Below are 24,450 nucleotides of genomic sequence, written 5' to 3' on the forward strand. Positions count from 1 at the left end.
GAAGGTGGTGAAGTGATTGAAAAGAGAAGGGAAGTCAATGAAGATTAGTGAGAGTTTGTTGAGTTTTGGGATTATAAGCCAAGAGAGGAAGAGACTCTAACTTCCATTGAAACTTATGCAAGAAAGAAGAAAAATGGAGAAAGTGGAATTGGAGGTAGAGACAAAGAAGAGGGAGTAAGGGTGGGAGGGATGAAGTAGTTGAAAAGATAAGAGAATTTGATGAGGGTTGTCAAGAATTGACTGAGTTTTAAGGATGAGAAGTCAAGAGAAGAAGAAACTCTAAACTCTACTTCCATTAAAGATTGGAGTGGGTTTCTGAGGTAAAGAAGCACAAAAGACAGTGATGAAATATGACGATGTCAGTGTTTTGTTTATTCGTTGTTATATTTGACTCAAATTTGTAAGTTGATTTTTATATGTAAAAAATTTATAAATTAGTCATTATATGTATATTTATTTTAATTTAATTTTTTATTTATTTAATGTCATTTACATTAAACTCAACAGTAAGTGTTAAATAAAAATAAATATATGTATAGAATTGATTTATAAATTTTTTATATAAAGAAATTAAATTATATATTAAATTATATATTCAAGTAAAGTATAAGTATCAAAATATCATTTAGACTTTTTATGTCATTTTGTATGAAACAAGTCATATGCAACACAGGTAGATAGAAAAAATAATTAAATAAAAATTATAAATTATTAAAAGACTAAAAACTTATTTAATGTAAATATCATTATAAAAGAAACTAATTTGAAGCATTCATGATATGATTGCACGTACCTGGTAATTTTGGAAGTATTGAAGTTTGACAGAACCGTAGAAAAAGCCCTGCCCAAGCAAGAGTTTTTCCAATATAAAGATCAATAATACTTGCTATAAAATTGTTAGTAAGTAGTAAAACAATATTTGTAATACTCTTTAATTATTGATTAAAATTTAATAAAAAATTATAGAATTATGAGTAAAATTTACATAAATTTTAATTAATAATAACAAGTGTATTTGAAAGAACATTTTGACTTTACTAATATTTCTCTAATTACTATTTGTGGCATTTGGTTTTGAGATGTTTTACTAGCACTGGGATAGAAACCGCTATGCAAATTTTACTTGAACAAGCATCGTATAAATGTTACATTACCTTAATCCTTATGGGTAGGGTATTGAGTGATTCAACCAAAATAACATAGCTTAAGATATGATTATGTATACCGATAAGATCACACAGATAGCAAATATGATTTAAGTTTTTTATTTTAGCAAATAATATCATGATATATCATATCAGTCTAGCCATGATTCTAGGGAATTAATTACTAGCAATTGTGTATATATGTACAACCTGCTGAATCAATGAAAATATAATCAATTCCATTACTTCTCTTCTTTTCTAACTTGGTATTAAGAAAACATTAATAGCTCATTACGCTCTCTTCATTCTTATTCACTGATCATCATGGATTCAATAGCAAATTTAAATCAGAAAACTCTCACTTCCACTTGCCCTGTCAAGCTGGAAAGAGGAAACTACATGTTGTGAAAGTCATTAGTTTTACCATTAGTTAGTGGAAGTAAATTGGACGACTTTCTTCTTACCACAAAGGAATGCCCTGAGCAGTATATTACCAAAGAAACAAACAAGAAAGTGAACATTGCTTATGAAAAATGGGTTACTAATTGTCAACAACTTTTAAGATGGCTTTTCAATTTTCATGACACAAAACATTGCTGCTCAACTACTACACTGCGAGACCTCAAAGGATTTTTGGGAAGTAACCCAATGTCTAGTAGGAGCACAAACACGGTCTAGAGTCACACTACTTATTAAGTCTGAATTGCGTAGCACTCGCAAAGGAACCCTCAAGATGGAGGAATACTTGATAAAATGAAGAATTTGGTTGATAAAAGTAATAAAATTTCATTTTAAATATATTTATTATATAAAAATATAAGAAATATTAATATTTCTATTTTTATATATTTAAAATAAACTAACGCTAACAAAATCATTAATTTCATTAAGGATGAACAGAAAACATACCTTTCATTGTTGAAGTGCCCCTCTTTGGTCCTCCATCACGTGATCCGATATGGATTGTTTTGTCAACCCTTAAATCTGTAACTAATACGTTAGGAAAACATGCCTTTTTTACGTGTAACTATTATTAGTAAATTATTATTTAATAATATATATTATTTAGTTATAGTATTTATAATATGTTATTGAAAGTTAGGAAGAAATTATTAACAATAAATACTCTAATTATTTCTATTATTATTTAAGTAATGAAAATTAAGTCTAAGGTTGCTCATGTTTTTCTCCAGTCAAATTAGTACTCATATTAAAAAATCTATGCACTAATTTATCTATTACACATTGAAGTACTGATTCAACCGACTAAATACATATTCAAGGACTACATGTATAATTTCTATCGTTCAACAAATAAATCACTCTAAACCTTCGTGAGGGGCGTGAAACAGCAATGAAGGAAGTATGTCACCTCAACTATTCCTGAATGTTATAATAATACCTACATCTTAATTAAATTATTGAAATGTCAACCATTACTCTTAGGGACCAGTTAATAAATTAAAAATAAACATTTTTTTTGCTAAAAAATATAAACTACACTCACTCTCATTTTTCAAAATATTTAAATATGATTTTTAATAAAAAATATTATTTATTAATTTCTAAATCAATACCTAAACAAAACCCTTTAAAAATATATTTGTATTTGGTTTCACTCTAACATAAGTCACAATCTAGATCACATACCATTATAGGCTGTGGTAATCTAAGTAAGAAGTTAGAAACGTACTGTGGTAAATAAACCGCTGAAGACAATTTAGTTTAGTTCCACTACGAAACGCAGAAGGGATGTGAGCTAATGCATATAGAGGCCGCAAACATTGATCGGATTCGTAATCAAGGGATATATTTTTAGCACCGGTGTGTTGGAGTAATGCTGCAGCAACATCTGTATCAAGATATATTGTAAGTAATTAATTCATAAATATATATTAAATAAATATCCAATAACTAATGAGTTATGAAATTATTAACACCAATACAAGTTAGTTATGTAATTAAAATCGACTTGCTACTGTGTCAAACATGACACTTTAATCAAATTGGTTGTAGTGAATGATGATGTCTTACCAAATATTTCTGCGGATATGCATCGCGAAAGAAGAACAGAGGCGCACCTGCAATTGTTTTGTAGCAAAACAGACCATGGAGTACCAGAGAAGAGATATCTAACCATATTTCGGTGACCCTTGTTCGAAGCAAGAAGCACAGGAATCTCACTTTCATCATCCTCTGATTTGGTCTTGATGGTGAGACTAAGAAGTCCCTCCCCTCCTTTACTAACCATTCACTCTGCTATTTTCTCGTTGTCATATAATTCAGCTGCAAGAGCTAAGGCAGTGTAACCTCCCTTGTCTTGCATTGTGAGCAATCGTTGTTTTTCAATTTCAATTAAATTCTTCACAATTTGATTTTGACCTGCAGCCACAGCAACGTGAAGAACAGTTCTCCCACTGTAGGGTGTATTAAAAATATCTTCAGGAAAACGGTTGATATGGGTTTTCACTTCAGTCCATTTGCCTCTTTTTATGGAACGATGAAGCTGGTCAAGTTGATAACTACAAGGACGACCAAGCTCAATATCATGATAAGCTTTCATGTCTTCACTGAATGAAGCTTTAAGTGATTCCATGCTTCTTGGGCTGTTTTACATTTTCTTATTTGGTTCAGAGTCCTGTATCCACAGGACAATTGAATGGCGTGTAAAGCCTTGCCATTTTGGGATTTCCAATAGGAGTTGTTGTTATCAAGGTCAATATTACCCTCAACAACATTGTCCCATAGTCCTTCACCTACTAGGTAATTTTTCACAAGCGTGCTCCAGTTCAAGTAATTATCCTTAGTGAGCGCTTCTCCAGCTATTCCATTCGACCCAAAGCTTCCACCTCCCATTACGCTTTGCTCATCAAATCAAAACAAAAATACATTAGCAGTTACACAAAGTAAAGTGGATCGGTCCAAACTCTCACGGATCTGAAGAGCCTTCGACTCTGAACTCTTACTGTGACGATTCAACGCACCTTCGATGCAAGTCAACCGCCGCCGGATCTGAGCATTGAGGCCCTTACTACCATTCAGGCGAGGACTTTGCAAAGACTTCTTATCGCCTTCAGGTACTTAGTTCGACAAAGCATCTCTCTTTATCGTAGTCATTTTTTTTTTTTTCATATACAAGTTAGATGTATTCTTAATAATTTTATATAAAATATGATCTGGAATAATAATTATCTATTATTTTAATTATTTGTGTTAATTCAAACAAAATTAAAAAACTACAAAAATATAATTGCAGCATCTTTATTTTTATATATTTTTTAAAATATATATATATATATATTACATTAATTTTTATGTATAAAATATAAGGTATTAAATAATTTGATATTTATATAAAATTTTGCAAACATAATTCATACTGTTATAAGTTTTAATTTAACATTAATTTATTTAATAAAAAGTTATGAAACAGTAAAAATAAATGCATATAATTTATAACAATGTAATTCAATCCTTTCCTTACACATATAAGCGACGTATCTTGTGAGAATGAAAAAAATAAACTTTGATAATTAGATCTTATTATAAATAATTATGTAAATTTTTTAAAAAGTCATGTAATCTTTTTAAGTGATGTTCCTCTTGAGGTAAAATGTGTGTTTTTTAGAAACAATTATAATTAATTTTTTTTTATAATTTTAAATCTTTCCACGTACTATCTTCTTTTCTTAATGTATTAAAGTTATAACTCATTTATAACTTGTATGTTTTTATGATAATGAAAAGTTTTTTAGTTTTATTTTTATTATTTTAGATCAAAATAAGCCTTTCAAATTCCTTTTATAATAATAAATGCTTGCTATTTCACGGAAAAATACATTTAAATTGTTGAGTTTTTTGAAAATTAAAAAGAATTATTTTTTAGGAAAAGATGTAAAACATATATTTACTAATTCTCTAATAAAAAGATTAAATTACGATGCATTTTAATTTTTTTAATGGAAAAAGTTATATAATTTTAAGATGAATGAGAATGCAGTATACATGAATATTGTAAGTTACAGCAAACTTTCCAGTAATAATTTTTATTTTCACCTTTATAAATAAAAATAAAAAATTATATACGTTGGTGTATACAATAGTATTTTTTAAATATTAAAAATAACAAAACTGATGTGAAATAAGTTTTCCAGTATACTCTTTTAGGTTGCATGCCGTGTCACAAATAAATTTCTTATGGTTGTTATTTTACTCTCTACTATTCTTTTTGTGCTAATTGAAGAGTACTGTATTTATATTGTATGTCAGTTTCTTTGTTTTAATTCTTCTATACTGATTATGGTCTTCATTCAATTTTTAACATGTGATTTGTCAACAAGACTAAATCAGCGGCACACGACTACTGAAATGTTACTCAATTTGGTAGAGTTTTTAACCAAAATAATATATAAAAAAAATAAAAATATTGAAATAGACCTGTCCCAAAAATATTTACCAAAGTAGACCGATTCATTGTTTATGTACAAAATTCGTCTTTCCAAAAACTAAATTCTGGTCTTCGAATTTGTGTCTGTACAGTAGATTCTCAAATGGAATTCGGTTTTGGGGCAACCGAATTCCATACATAATTTGCATTTTTGTTTTTGTATATAATAAAAAAATATTATCTAATATTTATGTTTATATAAATATATATTGTCAAATTTAATAATAAAAATAGTTTTAAATAATAAAATAAAATATATTATTTGAATTCTATTTTTATTTTTATATTATGTGAAAATAAATATTTATATTATGTTAATTTGTGTGACAAATGCATCCCCTCATTTTGTAAATTACTTTTAATATACTGCGAGTTCACTCCAAAGTCGATTTCTGAGAGCGGTTAAATACGAACCGCTCTCCAAAGTCGACTTCTGAGAATGGTTAAATACGAACCGCTCTCCAAAGTCGACTTCTGAGAGTGGTTAAATATGAACCGCTCTCCAAAGTTGACTTCTAAGAGCCGTTAAATACGAACTGCTCTCCAAAGTCTACTTCTAAGAGCAGTCCAATTTGAACCGCTCTCCAAAGTCATTTTAATATGAATTATGAATATTAATATGATAATATTATTTTGAATAAGTGTTTCATTTAAAATGCAACATGAGAAATTTTAATATTAATATGTGAAAGTGTTTGAAGGGGCTGGATTGTGGGAAGTAAAATTATGACATTTATTAATATAACGTCTAGTTAAGTTAGCTTTTTCTTCTTCTTTTAAATATACTTTTAAATTTCTACATCATATTCTTTATTATTTTTATTTATTAAGATAAATAAAATATACATATTTTTTAATTTAATAAAATAATAATTCAAAAATATTTTATCATTTACATATTCAAATAAATATATGCCAAATATTCTTTATTATTTCACATAATATAAATATATAATTATTATTTCACACAAATTAACATAATATAAATATTTATTTTCATATAATATAAAAATAAAAATATAATTCAAATAATAAATTTTATTTTATTCTTTTTAAAACAATCTTTTTATTATTAAATTTGACAATATATAAATTATATAAACATGGATTCGTACATGCATGAAGGTTGGAGGATTTGGAGAGCGGTTTACTTTCACCGCTCTCAGTAGTCGAATTTGGAGAGCGGTTCGTTTTGAACCGCTCTCAGAAGTGAACTCGCAGCATATTAAAAGTAATTTACAAAATTGAGAGAATGTATTTGTCACATAAATTAACATAATATAAATATTTATTTTCACACAATATAAAAATAAAAATATAATTCAAATAATAAATTTTATTTTATTATTTAAAACTATTTTTATTATTAAATTTGACAATATATAATTATTATATAAACATAAATATTAGATAATATTTTTTTATTATATATAAAAACAAAAATGCTAATTATGTATGGAATTTGGTGAGATTTTTACAAAAATAATATTAAAAAAATAAAAATTATAATAATAATTGAATTAATTTTAAATTTGTATTTGATAAAAATTGCAATAATGATTTATTTAATTTTATATTTTTATAAAATAAATAAAAGTATTAAATAATAATAAGATTATTTATTTAATTTGAGATATTAATCTTTATTAAATTTTATACATAATTATTTATTTAAAAAATATTTTATTAATATTAATAAACATTATTAAATAATATTATGTAGATATATATATATATATATATATATAATATATTTAATATAAATTACTAATACTAAAATTTATAAGTTGCAATGACATTCATAAAATTAAAAATTACATGAAGAAAATTTTAAAGTAATAACAACAACATAAATCAATGATGGGAAGTAGAAGCTTGAGTAATGTTTGGACATGTCTTCCTTGTGTGACCAGAGGTGTGACAATAAGAACAATTTTTTTGCCGACTTTGTTATTCTCTAATGTCCATCTCTGTCCTTATCCTACTAGACTTGGGTCGACCCTTTGAAATTCTTTTCAGTTCTGTATTTGGACACAAAGTTGGGCTCGTGTAAGTTGGCCAATAGTCTTCATGTCTGAGTTCTCCAAACTGACCTTCGTATACCTTAGAAACTTGTTGTAATGTATACATGGGAGATATGTATATGTTAAAGTTATGGTGTGTGTATAAGCATGAAGCAAGTACATGCGAGCATGAGATGTGAACTTTTTGAAACTTGCCACAATCACACCACATTTCATCTAACCGTACTGTAAATCTTCCTACGGGTCGAATTTCTGTCGGATGTTGCATTTCTTCGACTAAAAATCTAGTGCTTATTCTGTCAAAGGTTATGACTCTATGAGTGTTTGCATTTGACTGTGCATCTTGAATTGCTTTAGTTGCAACCTCTGAGTACATATGTCTAGCATTAATCATTGCATTTACTTCTCTGCCTCTGTCAATGAAGAACTTATTGCAACGGGTGTATGTTGCCAGGACCATGGAGCAAATTGGCAAGTTTCTGGTTTTCTTCAAGACCGAATTGATTGACTCCGCTAGGTTTGTTGTCATGTGTCCCCAGCGTCGTCCATTGTCCCATGCCAGTGTCCATTTTTTCCTTGGGATGTTGTCCAACCATTGTGCAGCTTCAGGATTATTATCTTTTACTATGTTGTAATAGTAAAAGAATCTCGGTTCAGTCATTCCATATGCTGGAAACAAGATTACAAAAAAAATTAATATAACTAGCTAAGCAATTGTATAAAATATTAATGAGAATATAAAGTACGTAAAAAATTAAAATTACTCATATTGACGATATCTTTCTTTAGTGCAGCGTTTTTGAATCGTCGTATGACGTTTTGTGCAATATGTCTAATGCAATAGACATGGACAGAATTGTTTTTTGTCCAACCACTTCCATTTTTGGAGTATGCACTTCTTATGGCCTCGTGACGATCCGAAATGAGGCACAACCTCTCTTGCGGAGTTACGTACCTCCTTAAGTTTTCAAAAAAAAGAACCATGCATCGCTAGTTTCACCTTCTACCACAGCAAAGGCAATGGGAATTATGTTGTTGCGGCCGTCTTGCGCAACTGCCACTAATAAAATCCCTTTGTATTTGCCATACAAAAATGTTCCATCTACTTGAACAATTGCTTTGCAGAAGGCAAAACCATCAATGCATGGCTTGAAGGTCCAAAATAACCTCTTGAAGAACACATTCCCCTCGTCAAGCAAGCCACCCTTGTATGCTGGTTGTGTACTCAATTTCCAGATGAAGCCTGGAATATACAGTTGCATTGCAAGCAACTGTCTAGGTAACTTATGGTATGACTCCTCCCAATTTCTGAAGATATTTTTAATGGCATGTTGTTTCCCTAACCATCCCTTCCTATAGCTGATTGTGTAACTCATTGTGGACTTTATGTGGGCTAAGATTGTTGTGATGGGTGTGGATGGATCAGTCTGTATTATTTCACGAATCCCATGAGAAATTTTTAGAAGGACATTGGTTAATGGCACCATCAGAGTGAACAATGACATAGATTGAAGACATTTTTAGAAGGAGAAGGTTCACAAGAACAAGGAACAAGCTGAGAAGGTTGAATGAATAAAATGAACATGAATATGTCTATTTATAATGGTAACATTGGATTCTCAGTCATTCAATGCTTCACCTATTTATAATAGTGACTTCTCAGTCACGCAGACTAATAGATAGTGACTTCTCAGGTCACGCAGACCAATAGATAGTGACTTCTCAGTCACGCAGACCAAGAGATAGTGACTTCTCAGTTACGCAGACCAATAGATAGTGACTTCTCAGGTTACGCAGACCAAGAGATAGTGACTTCTCAAGATTCTAAGGCTACTCTCTCATACCGAAGTTTATCTATAAATATGTTCATCCAAGGGCACATGTTTTCATTCAAACTTGCGTCCATCTTTGTTCTTCGTTTCTCTTTATCTTTGATCTCATTACTAAAAATGTTGTTCTGGAAGCAAAACTAACACAGGTCCGCCTTTATTGGAAGAACGGTAAGTTTTATACATTACCATTATGTAAATTCTACATATAATGTTACTAATTTATTAATAACTGCAGGAAACTGAAAACATGATTTCATCTTTCTGTCATTCAATGCCAGAACCCAGTCCTCTAATTGTTTCCATACTTGAACAACTTGGTTTTGCTGGGGTTGCAAAATTAAGGCATCTTTAAGGTGGATCACGCATTGATAACAGCTTTGGTCGAGAGGTGGAGACCTGAAACTCACACATTTTATTCTCCAACAGGGGAGTGCACCATAACCCTAGAAGATGTTGCACTACAACTCGGGCTAAGAGTTAATGGTTTACCAGTCATTGCTCCAACAATGTTTGACTGGGAGGAAATGTGTGACAAATATCTCGGTATCGTACCAGTCAAGGGAGAGTCACTAATTGGCTCTATGGTAAAACTGAAGTGGCTGAGAGACAACATGTTGCCATTACAAGAAGAATCATCTGAAGAAGAAGTTCACACTCATTATAGGGCTTACATACTAGGTTTAATTGGAGGTGTTTTGATGCCTAACAAAACAGGCAACAAAGTACATCTTATGTATTTAGCTTTATTAACTAATCTTAGAAGAACAAGACGATATAGTTGGGGTTCTACTTGCTTAGCTATGTTGTACAGGAAAATGTGTAGAGCCACAGAAGTTGGTAGCAAAACAATGGGTGGTTGCTCATCACTGTTAATGTCCTGGGCATGGTATCGCATGCCATATATTGCGCCAATTTCTAGTAATTTACCAACATACCCTCTCGTGTGCAGATGGAGTGGGGATAGAGTACTCAACTTTCGAAATAAACCTCACAATGATGTTGTGGGGTACAGATCAATGTTTGATCACATTCAAGCTAATCAGGTAACTCTTCATATTTATTTTCTTATCTTTTATACATCATCTTAAGTAACAAAGTTAATTTTATTTGTAGTTTTTATGGGCGCCATATCAAGACTTGCAAACATCAATACCCATGTAAGTATATAGAGATGTCCAATTGTGGACTTCATGTACTGCCATCCTTTGTTTTGCAATTGTTGAATGGCACCAAACAGATAGAGTCAAATTACAGTTTGTCTCTTTCAAGAAGTCCCTTCTCCACCGAATAATTTGAATGACCTCCACAAAATTGACATGAGAGGAAGACATGATGAAAATTGGGTTACAAGACATGCTCAATGGATCGAGATATGGAACAACAGACGTGAGCTGACAATAACGGGTCATCCAATGCAAGGCTCATTGTGTCACACACAAGAATACATGGAATGGTACATTGCCAATTCCATCTATTTTCTATCTGTGCCACCACTACTACAAGATCCAAGGAGGAGTGACCAACAATTAAGGACTACCAACACATTTGAAATCGGTATGACTTCCACACCGTCGTACCACGAGACTGCATCAATTTCTCTGAACATTACGCCAGAAGCAAACATTATTAATACAAGACATTCGTCTGCAACAACATCGGAGGATTTTTTTACAAACTTATTTGGAGTTGATTTTACAACTCCATCTTCAGCACAAACTTACATGCAGTCTCTTTACCAACCGGATTTTGCTAATGAACCTGGTAATTCATCAAATGCATTCCAACAACTACACCTTCATGATGATCCAAATTCTCCACAAGTTCATCCTGAAATTCTAAAGCAACAACCACAACGACGAAACCCACCACGTCACAGACGTCGCCCTCGTTGTGGAACTGGCCACTATTACGGAGATAGTTAATTATTAATGTTGTTATGAATTTGTTATCATCTTTGTTAATGCACTTTGTCTTCATCAATGTTACCTTAGTAATATGAAACCGTTAATATTAAAATATTTGTCTCAAGTATAAATAAGTAACTTATAATTTAATATTTTATTTACTTTTTAAAAATAAAATTTTTTTCTCAAATAAAATTTATTTAAAATTATAATAATAAAGTTTTAGAGTTTAGGGTATTAAAAATTATAATATTAAATAATATTATTTTCAAAAAAAATTAAAGTATTAAAAATTATAATATTAAATAATGTCATTTTAAAAAAAAACTAATTTAATTTACGTGAATGTCAGAAGACATCTTTATTGATTGGGAGGAGACAAAGCTCGTTTGGAAGTATGTGAGATGGCTTGAATGAGAAGAGAATCTAATGTTGAGCGTGACTGACTAGTCACTATCTATTGGTTGGGAGGAGAGAATGGTGTCATGGAGAGGTCAAAATCACTCGTAAGATGTGATATGGTATTGAATGACGAGGAATCCAATGTGCCATTATAAATAGTCATATTCGTGTTCATGTTCTTCATTCAACCTTCAATTTTGAAGAATGAAAATATGAATATTGAGGAATGCATTCGACCAAGAGAAGAGAAGAGATATTATATAAGGTTTTGTAACCAAAGTGTACAATGCATCACATTGAAACATCTTATCAATGGAGTCTTACACTATTCGGGATACTGTTTATTATGATGGACCATGCGTCAAAGTGTCATTAACTTTACATCAAGAATCTATGACACCGCGTCAGTGCGTCAAATTGTCATTGACTTTACGTCAGGGTGTTAGGAATCAATTGCTTTATGTCAGTGCGTCAGAGTGTCATTAACTTTACGTCAGGAATCAATGACACCGCGTCAGTGTGTCAAATTGTCATTGACTTTACATTAGCAAAACCATTATTAAGGTCAATGTCTGTACACAAAACTCTTTAATAAATTATCACACTTACCAACAATCTGATAAAGACAATAACACACTACACGATGTTTTCAGACCAACTTTATCAAAAACTACTCACTTCAACTGTCTCATCTGAAATAAGATAAGTCACTGACCACTTTTATCAAGAATCTCATAAAACAATGGCACGTTGTATTATGTCTTAATTTGACCACTCAATAGTATATTAGGAAATATAAAATTAATCTCAACCATTGAACACATTATAAACGATCCTGACCATCCTTTTTTTTTTTTCACGACCTACTTTACAAATTGTCTATAAAAGACATATCATGTAGTTAACAAACACCACACATTCATTACAAAATATAACATTAACATCCGAAACTTTAGATGGAGGACTTCGGTATAATAAACATCGACAATTTCACAAATTCTCATCTAGATGTTACGTTTGCAAATGGCCAGATTACCCATAATCACGAAGGTGTGAGCTTTCAGTGTTCATCTCCAAAATTATTTACGATCCCACATGAGTGCACATTCGTGGAGCTGAAACAAAGAATTTGTAATGCTTTAGGCATTGATCATAACACCCAGTTCACTAACTTGTACTATCAGAAACCAAATCACAGTGGTGAGGATTTAGTTATATTTGAAGCTTTTTCTATTTTAACTGATGTTCATGTGGCGCAGATGTTTTTCTGGAAATCCAATTTTCCAGTCTCTTTAATCATTGAAATTTATGTCATCTATCAAAGATCAACAGAACAAATTATGACGCTTCTAAACCCTCCAGCCCCAAGCTCTTCATCAAACCCTCAATTCATCACTTCTAGCAAAGCTATAATATATTTTGGGGGACCTATCCAGCATGCCACCATCATGAACTGTCTACATAGTTATGGCCTTATGTTTAAATGTCTTCACCCAATAAGAATGATTATCCAACACAGCTGGACTTTCAATCAATTGTTTCAAGAGGTAAGTGAGGTACTGGATTATGGAGACAGGAAACAAATTACAATAATCAATTATAGACGACCGATCCGGGTCATCAACCAAAAACTCGTCTATGATTGCATAGAAATAAAAAATGATTCTGATGTGCAACAGATGATCGCACAATGGAAAAAAATATTTGAACTTCATTCAAGCATTCAACGTACACATAACTGGTCAAAGATTGAATTGTTTGTAGAAACAAAAGACCTACGAACCCCCACACTTAAAGAAAGACTTCGTGATTGGCATGACAGTAAGTATATTGACCATCATGGAGAGAAAAAAATATGCAATAGAAGATCTTTTTTAATTTTTAACCAATTAAATATGTATTTTGTATTTTCTTTTCTGCTTTCCATGTCTGTTTCATTTTATTTTAATTATGAAAGTTTCATTTAGTTGTTGTTTATCTTCTTTTATTTAATTTTTTATCTATAAATTCATTTCATATTATCTCGAAATTCGACTACTGAGAGCGGTTAAAGTAAACTGCTCTCCAAAGTCGACTTGTGAGAGCGGTTAAAGTAAACCGCTCTCCAAATCCTCCAACCTTCATGCGTGTACGAATCCATGTTTATATAATTTATATATTGTCAAATTTAATAATAAAAAGATTATTTTAAAAAGAATAAAATAAAATTTATTATTTGAATTATATTTTTATTTTTATATTATATGAAAATAAATATTTATATTATGTTAATTTGTGTGAAATAATAATTATATATTTATATTATGTGAAATAATAAAGAATATTTGGCATATATTTATTTGAATATGTAAATGATAAAATATTTTTGAATTATTATTTTATTAAATTAAAAAATATGTATATAAGATAAATAAAAATAATAAAGAATATGATGTAGAAAGTTAAAAGTATATTTAAAAGAAGAAGAAAAAACTAACTTAACTGGACGTTATATTAATAAATATCATAATTTTACTTCCCACACTCCAGCCCCTTCAAACACTTTCACATATTAATATTAAAATTTCTCATGTTGCATTTTAGATGAAATACTTATTCAAAATAATATTATCATATTAATATTCATAATTCATATTAAAATGACTTTGAAGAGCGGTTCAAATTGGACCGCTCTTAGAAGTCGACTTTGGAGAGCGGTTCGTTTTTAACCGCTCTTAGAAGTCGACTTTGGAGAGCGGTTCGTATTTAACCGCTCTTAGAAGTCGACTTTGGACAGCGGTTCGTTTTTAACCGCTCTTATAAGTCGACTTTGGAGAACGGGTTTTTTTCAACCGCTCTCAGAAGTCGACTTTGGAGTGAACTCCTAGCATCTTAAAAGTAATTTACAAAATGAGGGGATGCATTTGTCACACAAATTAACATAATATAAATATTTATTTTCACAAAATATAAAAATAAAAATAGAATTCAAATAATATATTTTATTTTATTATTTAAAACTATTTTTATTATTAAATTTGACAATATATAATTATATAAACATAAATATTAGATAATATTTTTTTATTATATACAAAAACAAAAATGCAAATTATGTATGGAATTCGGTTGCCCAAAAACCGAATTCCATTTGGGAATCTACTGTACGGATACAAATTCAAAGACCAGAATTCAGTTTTTGGGAAGACGAATTATATTTGTAAACAGTAAATCGGTCTACTTTGGTAAATATTTTTGGGACAGGTCTATTTCAGTATTTTTATTTTTTTTATATATTATTTTGGTTAAAAACTCTAATTTGGTAAGCATTGTTGCAAAGTTAATAAACATCTTTCAAGAGTGGAAAGGGATTAAATATTTAATAACCTATGTTTAAATATTACATTTTACTCATACATATTTATTTGATTAACTTTTAAATATAATTAATTAATCTTGAAATTTAGCTCCATTTTATGCTTACCAAATATGTAAAAGTAGGTGTCTTTTTGATATCTTAAAAATTATTTTTAAATTATTATATAAGATAAAGTGTATCAGTCTATTCACTTTTAAAAATTTAGTAAGCACTGTTGTAGAGTTATTTTTATCTTAACATATTTATCTAATTAATAATAGACTTAAAATATGATTAGTGTCACAATTTAATTTTGTATTTAGATTTTTAATAATTAAAAATAAATCTCACTTTAAAAACTAACCTCTTTATTATATATTTTTATCTTAATATAAACTTATTTATTTATTATATTTTAGTTATAAAATAATTTATTTTATAAACAACTAAATAACAATTGAAAAAAAAATTGCAACTCTTAACCAGCTGAATTTTAGGTCTCAACAATATTGAAATATTGCAGTGATAAAACCATTTTAAATTGGCTCTACCTTATTTTTCATTTTGAGTCAAAGAAAAGAAAACATAAAATTGAAATAACTCGATCAAAACTCCCTTTAAAGAATTATGCAGTATGATTAAATTAAATAATTTTTTATGAAATAAATATTACTGCCAAAATTTGTTGTCTCTCTACTAGTAAAATGGTATAAAGATTTATATACTTAAATACGTTATTAATCTCTATAAATGTAGGTTATTTTGTGATAGGTCCCTATAAATATTTTTGCTAAAAAGTAATTTCTGAAAAGTTAGAAATTTAAGATTTAATTTTTGTCATTAACCCTCTTCTTGTCAAGTACTGAACTGGTTGACAAAGAGTCAACTTAACATTTCACGTGTCATCTTGAAACTCAATCACAAACTAAATAGCATGTCATGTTATTTATTATTTATTATTTAAAATTAAAATTTACAAATAAGCTCTTGAATCTATTTTATATAATTACATAAAAACTCTTCTTCTTTCTTATTCATTTCTTCTTCTACACCTTCTCTTCTTCCTCCTTGCACCACCACTCCTCCCCTTCTCCAGCTCACTCCCACCCACACTCTTCCTCCAATTTTATATAGTATTTTGGAAAAGGAAAAAGAACCCAGCAACATGAATGGTATGCTTGCCAATTTACTCTTGGTCAATAGAAACCCTTTACATTCAATAGATAACACCTAATGGGGAAAATACAATTTACTGTTGCCTAAGGTGGCTTGGTCTAACGAGAAGAAGAATCATATGAGCACTGATAGTAAGAAGAACTGATCCAACTACCTAATGGGGAATAGCTTTAATTGTTGTTGTATTAAAAAAATGAAATTTTGGTGGAGATTGAGGGTTTCGTACAGGAGTAGAGGATAAGATATTATCCTAAAGAAGATTCCACAACTAAAACAAGGAAGAAAATATCGTAAAGGTGATAAAGACAGGGAACACACGAAGAAGAGATTCACAAGTTTCTTGGTGCTTGATTAAGGTTTTGACAATAATTAAAATTTGAACAAGTGGGAGAATTCTGGAGAGTACGGATACACAAGATGCAAATGCGACTGTTATACAGAGTATAAACAGTGGAGGCGAGGAATATATGAAATATTCAAACAAAATAGTAGGCATTCATGAGGAAGCTATCATACTATGCTTCAAGATCAAACAATTGTTTTCTACTTCAAACAGGACTATATTCCCAAGATTTTCGTATTGTTTTATGTTTCTTTGCTAACTTCAATTTGCTCGCCTTTCAGATTGTTGCACGATTTAATGAAATTATTACTAAACAGCTCTTAGAGGGGAGCTTTAAGTACTTTCAAGAATTATTCAGTTCGAGATGAGGACATTGATGCGTAAGCTGTCTTATGAATTCTTGGAATATTAGTTATTTATAATCTAGAATGTTGCTTTTGTAATTTGGCTAGTATTCTGTGGTTTTATGTTCTGGTGTTTTCCAACGGATCTCCTCTTAGTACATTTTTTTGAAAATTTATTTTTACTCACTTTTTTCTGTTTTGTAAAACATTCGATTTTCTCAAAATATCGAAGAAAAACAAACTTATGCATGCTTTTCATAATCAGCTAAAACCTTAAAAATCTTGGACATGACATAAATTTAACATGGATAAAATTTGACATGAATATAGGAATACGGAAAATATTAAAATCATAGGACATGATACAATTATAGTACCAAATATAAAATTTACATAAAAATGCAAGTTTTGAGTCAAAGGAGAGAATTTATGTTTTAAAAATGAGCATGAGTCATTGTAGACAATAAAATGCTACCTTTTATCCAATTATTGTGATATTCTAATTTGTATCTGGTAAAAGTTTTAAAGTAAAAATATTCTAAAATTTAGCTAACAGTATTTGACATCTCTAACATAGATAGATACATGTCTCACACAAGTAGAACATACACAACTATTATTTTGAATTGTCCGTGCTTCCTTGGCTAAAACAAGAAACCAATCTTTTCATTTTTTCATACTCGTGTCTGTCTTTTATGAGATGTTTGAAATTTGAAAACCATTATCAATATCTATTTGTGTTGCCTTTGTGTGTTAGTCAGAGAATTATGTCACCATTGGTCGTGGTTGAGTTATAGACGAAATTTACGGGCTGCTGTTTTAACTTGCAAAAAATGTTCAATCAATATTACATGAATTGGGGCAGACTTGCCTTGTTCTGAATTTCAACATCACTTTCTTTTGCAGTGAATGCTGACAGAAACTTGTCGCTTTCCCTTCTCCCTTAGGTTGTGTGGGTACCTGGTAGTTTTGAAATAGGTGTTGTTGCAGCAAAACTGGGAAAATCAGGCAAATATCATGCAATCTTATGCATAGGAGGTGTGGTATGATAAATCTTGACGAATCGATGAAATTCTTCTATAAAATTTTTATGATTAATGAGTACTCATTATCTGCATTTATGTCTACTTAATTTGTGCTTCTACTGTGACCTATGCTTGTTGGTAACAGGTACGAGGAGACACAACCCACTATGATGCAGTTGCTAATTCAGCAGCATCCGGAGTGCTTTCAGCTAGTCTAAACTCAGGTGTTATTCCGTTAAAGTCAATTGTAGTCTCCAGATATGAACAAATCATAATTCAGTGTTAAATTGCAACGGCATGTTTGTCCCGATTTTCACCTCGAGACTACATATGTTGTAGTTCAAGATATATTAAAATTTGGAAATGTAAAATCTAGGGGTGTGCATGGATTGGATTAGTACAAAACTAATCCAAATCTATTTCAAATCCAATTATATGGATTGGATTTTAAATCTATTTTTTTTATTTTTTTTGAAAACCAGTTTAAAACCAGTTTTAAAATTTAGATTTGGTTTAAAATTGGTTTTAAATCTATTTTTAATTAAAACTAATTTTAAATCCGGTTTTAGTTAAACTGTTTTTAATCAAAACCAGATTTATTTTTTTGAGCTTTTTTTTTTTTTAAAACACAAATACTCTCTCTCATCCTTATACAAAGTTGCTAAGCCATACTAATAGACTTGTTTAGTACAATTGCATAAAAGGAACAATTTAATTCAATTGTGAGCATGCATGAAGTAAGTTTACGAATGATGCTTTCAATTTTTGATTTTGCAAGTACATAAACTGAGTAAAAGTATAAAACACAAATATCAAAAGAAACAATAAGTGTCCCACAGTTTCATTGATGCATCTCTTGGGGTTCTACACATTTTCTATCTTAAAAAATGAAAGCATCTAATCCTGATACTCATGCTATAAACAGTTGGAGTTTTGGAAGAAGAAACAACAACACAACATGCATTAGTCATTCATTTATACTGCAGCATTGATTGACAGATATCGTTGGCAATGATTCTTCTAAGAATAGAATCATGCATGCTTTCTACTCTGCACTCTATTGTCTTACGCTTCTCAGCTACCACCAGATTAAAGATTCTCTGCAAATGTAAAAATAATACCATACAATATATTAATAAAAACAGTCTGGCACAATGAGAATTTACACACAAACAAAAATTAGAATAAAAAGCTTAGCCAAAGAGGATCAATGAGATAGAGCAAAGCATTTTAAAAGAAATCATAATTCCACAGAACTACTACAACATTACCATTTTAACAACTACTACAACACTACCATTTTAATCATTATCAAGCGGCATAGAAGCTATAAAACCAGTATCTTATTGAGAAGTTATTTCTGCAAAATAAAAATTATATATAATTAGTAATTATTTATTAACTTTTAATATAGTTAATAACAACATAATGAGGGTTTTTACCTTACTCAAATTTTTCAAGCTCTTCAAACTCCTTATTTGAAAGTAATGGTGAACAATATCCCTTAAGCCAATCTTGAGTGCAAATAAGTGCTTTCACCATTTTAGGTGTTAAGGAAGTACGGGAAGAATCGAGTACCCTTCCTCCAGTACTAAAGACAGATTCAAAGGCTATAGTAGAGACAGGTATTGCCAACACCTCTCTTGCAATGCTTGCAAGGACTGAAAATCGACTTGAGTTTAACTTCCACCAATTCAAGATATCAAAATTTTTTGGACTTTCTAAAGTTTCTTCCAAGTACTTACTCAATTCATAATTCTTACTTCCACTTGATCAAAAAAATTGACTATATCCATAACGATCATCACTGCTACCTTGAAAAAATTCACTATAGCCATAACGATCATCATCTAATATTATTTCTTGTGAATCACCTTGAGATCCTGCTTCCCTCCCTTTGAATTCTTCAAAAAGAGACTCCAAACAAGTTTCTAATTTCTCATTCAATATCATTGTCTCACTAACACCAAAAGTTTGAGAAATCAACCATTTTATGAATTTCAATTTGTATCTAGGGTCCAATACAACAGCAATAAACAACAACATATTTAGATTGTTTGGATTTCCCCAATACTTATCATATTTTTTCTTCATTCTTGTAGCCATTTCTTTCATTCTTGCATCTTTGGATTGATGACACATTTGATTGATCTTCTTTCCAATTCCAAGAACCTCTAACATATACATGTTACCTGTCACATAAGATGAACCAGAAATGCACAAAGTAGCTTCATAAAAAATCTTCAAAAATGGTAATATTAAGCGAACATAGTCCCAATCTTCACTTGTAGGAAGACCCTTCCCCTTGTTTAACTCTTCAGTATACTTCCTATCTTGCATTTCAAGCTCTTCAAATGTCTTTTGATATTTCAAAGCACCTTCTAACATAAAAAAGGTTGAATTCCACCTAGTTTCAACATCTAGGCAAACAAGACCTTTGTATTCAATTTTTCGTTCAATACATGCCTTAAACTTTATCAATCTAGAAGGAGAAGATCTTATGTATTTCACTGCAGCACGAATTTGTAAAACAGAGTCATCAATCTCCTTTAAACCTTCTTTTACAATCAAATTCAAAATATGTGGACAACAACGCATATGAATATACTCTCCATCCAAAACTAAACTGCTCCAAGACAATAGCCTTTTTCTATCTAAATACCAACATCATTTGATGAAGCATTATCAACTGTCAAACTTAAAACGCAATTCAGCCCCCACCCATCCAAGCACTTCTCTATAGTCTTAGCAATAGTTTCTCCTGAATGGCTAGTAATTTGACAAAAATTTAGAATCTTTTTTTGTAACTTCTAGTTATTGTCAATAAAATGTCCAGTCATGCAAAGATAACTAAGATTCTGACCAGAAGTCCATGTATCAGTGGTAAGACAAATCCTTTGACAATTTTGAGAAAGAAATTTTTTCAATTTGATCTTTTCTGTCTCCCATAGTCCCAAAACATCACGTGCTACTGTACTGCATGAAATGACATGAAATTTTGGTTGTAAAACACTCAAAAACTTTTGAAATGATTCGTGCTCCACACATGGAAAAGGAATTTCCATAGCTATAAACATCTTCACTAATTCTATCTGACACTTCTCTTGGTCAAATTTGGTAGTTGAAGGAGAAGAAACAGGTCTTTCTGCATTTTGCCATTGATGATGAAATTGAATTGGGATTATTTTTACATTTCTTTGAATGAGCTAGCATGAAACTTGTCCTATTATCAAATTTCATCAAGCAACTACAATAGTTGCATCTAGCTTTCTTTTTTTTTTTGACAAAGGGTCTACAGTAAAGTGATTCCAAACTTTAGATCGATTTTTACGCTTATCAAATCGAGATTATGACACATTAGCAGTGTTAGAAACGGATGGTGGAGTAGTCAAATGCTCTGCTGTCTCAGAAGTCATAAAATCATCTTGATCATCCATTGTGTCTATTATTTTGCATTAAAGATCAAAATAAAAATATTTAAAAAGTTATTAAAGATTAGAAAAAATGATATGAAGAAGTCATCAATCAGTCATATTAAAGCTAATAAAAGAATAGTATGGCTAAACAACAAATGCAACTATATAATTGAAGAGGGAGAATAGGGTTAGGGTGGTGAAGAGGTGCCGATGTGTAGAAAAAAAGAAAGGGAATGGAGAAAATGAAGAGTTTTTATGTAATTATATAAAATAGATTTAAAGGCTTATTTATAAATTTTAATTTTAGATAATAAATAATAAATGACGTAGCATGTCACGTAAATTGTAACTAGGCTTTAAGATGGTCATGTGGTGTCATGTGAAGTGAACCAGCTCAGCATTTATTAGAGGGTGTTAACGGACTAAATCCTAAATTTTTATTAAAAATATTTATAAAGACCGGTCACAAAATTAAACAACCTACATTTATAAAGATTAATAACATATTTAAACCAGATTGATATATATAATAATTTTTTATTTGTTTGATAATTATATAAAACAAAAAAAATTTAACCATTTGCATCAAACTCAAACTTCATTATATATAATAACTTTTTAATTGTTTGATAATTATATAAAACAAAAAAAAAAATTAACCATTTACATCAAACTCAAACTTCCTTCTTGCATATGTCTATACACGGATTACATACGGACTAAAATGAGGTAAAAGTTAATTAGTAACATATTCGATAAAAAGAGTTATTTTTTCACCTATTGCATATTTTATGTAAATAACAAGGAATAAAAAAATAAGTATAAATAGAACAAGAGAGTGGAAAGATAGAAAAGATTTTTAAATTTATATGCAAGTCATCCACATCGTTTTGTATATATAATTAATTAATTTTTGTTTGTTGATCAGTGTTAAGTTCATAAAAATACCTTTTTTTTTTAATATCTTGAACAACTTCGATAGGTTGAGCACCTTTTTCAAAGAAATATAAAATGACAGAGATATTAAATACGTTCGATTCTATCATAAAAACTCACTTTCTGGGTTCCAAAAAATATATAAAATTCATGAATTTCATGCATTGCAATTTTAACCTCTGCTATTTCGCTAAAAGCAAACACAACGTTAGTAAAAGTATTTTAAAATGAGAATAAAATTTTAAAAATTATTGTTTAAAAATATATAGTTACCATATTTTAAATTTTAGTTTAAAAATTAAGGTTGTTATTTTTCAATTTATATTAAATAGGCTATGAATTAGTCTTTAGATAATAAGTATTGAATTCTAAAATTATTTTATTACTTCCTAGACTTGTAGTTTATTAGTAATTAAGTCTTTTAAGTTCACGACTGTGTAAAATATTAATTTTTATTCACACATTACATGTGTAACGTTAATATGGCACTTAAACAACGTTGTTGCCTTCAACGTTAATTTTTAGTTAACGTATAATATTTTTTAAAGTATAAATCTTACATTTTAAATAATATACTTACAAATATTTAAATTATATGAAATTTTATACATATATAATGATAAATAAAATATAAGATGATTCAACTATTAGGTTAATCAATCTCTCATTTTATGAAAATTATTTTAAGTTTTTAAATTTGACATGTGGTGCCAACAAATTTTAACATACACTCTCTCTTTATATATTATTGATTATTAATCTTTATTAAAATTATAATTTTTTTTTATTTACTGTTAGTATTTTATATCCATGAAGTTAATTTTTTAATTAAAGTAAACTATTATTATTTATATAGTTATTATACTAGCTCAATTATATTGATATTATTTTTTAAAAGAACTCAAAATTTACACTATATCTAAAGTTATTGGATATTTGTCTGAAATTAATAAATGTGTAATCATTTTGGTGTTATTCACTCGTTATTGGATATGAATCTTCCATAACAAGAAATATTGCGAGATATAAACATATTATATCTTGCAAGTCCAAACCAAGGAACCAGCTACCAACAATCATTGTGTCACTTTTACTAGTGTGTACTAAGTTTATAATTCAATTATAATTAAGGAATTTTTCTCGTCATAAGCAAGAGTTAAAATTTTGGCATAAGCAATAGTCAACTTTTTGAGATGACTTGCTAAATAATCTTAAATGATCTTAGGCATTAAAATTTCCTTTTAAAAAAAAACTAAATATGTATTTAAAAAAATTTATTTTAATAAAATAAAACAAATATTTTTATCTTAAAACTCTTCAACCAAAACTCAAAAAATTTACAAAATAATTTGAATTACCTTTTACAAGAGAAGAGTGCTCCACACACACAAACACAAAGGTAGTAAAAATAAGAATGTTAACAAGCCTAATCTAAAATTGAATGAGAGTGAATGAACTGCAAGTTTGAGTAACTTACTTATTTAAAATATTTAAGAAAAGTTTAAAATAAGGCATCTTGTTTGTGTAAAATTTAATTTGTTGCTAGCTTGATAAGGTAAAACTTGATATCTCATAATTTTCTCTAAGAATTCAGAGTTACCTTAAAACATTATCTTGCATTTATTGGAAGAATTGTTGTTTAATGTAACTGAAAATAAAGTAACGAGTAATTTGCTTTCTTTTTATTGAAAAGTTTATTTCCCTTCAATTTTTTTTATTTCATATTGGTTTCAGCTATATCATGTAATTTAATTGATTGAATTCACTAACTCTTCTCTCCATTGTTAAGGTCAAGAAGAAAGGCGTATAAAATAATTATTCAGGCCTTTGAAGCTATTTTCTATCTCTTTTTGTCACTTTCTAGCATTCTATTGCTTGTACTACTCTATATTCTTAAGGATTGATTTTAGTTATTATTAATAAATGAAATGACATTGTTTTTATAATTTTGTCCGAGGGAAGAAACCATTCACATGAATGAATTTGGATCGAATGATGAACGATGCCACTGAGACTTACTTTGACAATTTCCATTAACATTTTTAGTGTTTGAATTTCTCTCATTCTTTAATCAATAAAAGATTTAATATAAAAGCTTTTACTCAGACTTACTATAATT

At 29.5% G+C, this 24,450-nt stretch overlaps 1 protein-coding gene across 1 annotated transcript; it reads right to left on the reverse strand.

The window, feature by feature from the left end:
- Nucleotides 1-2,797: 2,797 nt before the first annotated feature.
- LOC113867682 lies at nt 2,798-3,396 on the reverse strand. Its single transcript, XM_027503109.1, has 2 exons — nt 3,180-3,396; nt 2,798-2,997 (listed from the first exon to the last, which is right to left on the reverse strand). Exons 1-2 carry the CDS (start codon nt 3,394-3,396, stop codon nt 2,798-2,800), a joined length of 417 nt encoding a protein of 138 aa, XP_027358910.1.
- Between the last annotated feature and the right edge of the window lie 21,054 nt (nt 3,397-24,450).

This window comes from Abrus precatorius, unplaced genomic scaffold (assembly GCF_003935025.1).
Source record: "Abrus precatorius isolate BTA unplaced genomic scaffold, Abrus_2018 Scaffold5, whole genome shotgun sequence".
NCBI classification, from domain to species: domain Eukaryota; kingdom Viridiplantae; phylum Streptophyta; class Magnoliopsida; order Fabales; family Fabaceae; genus Abrus; species Abrus precatorius.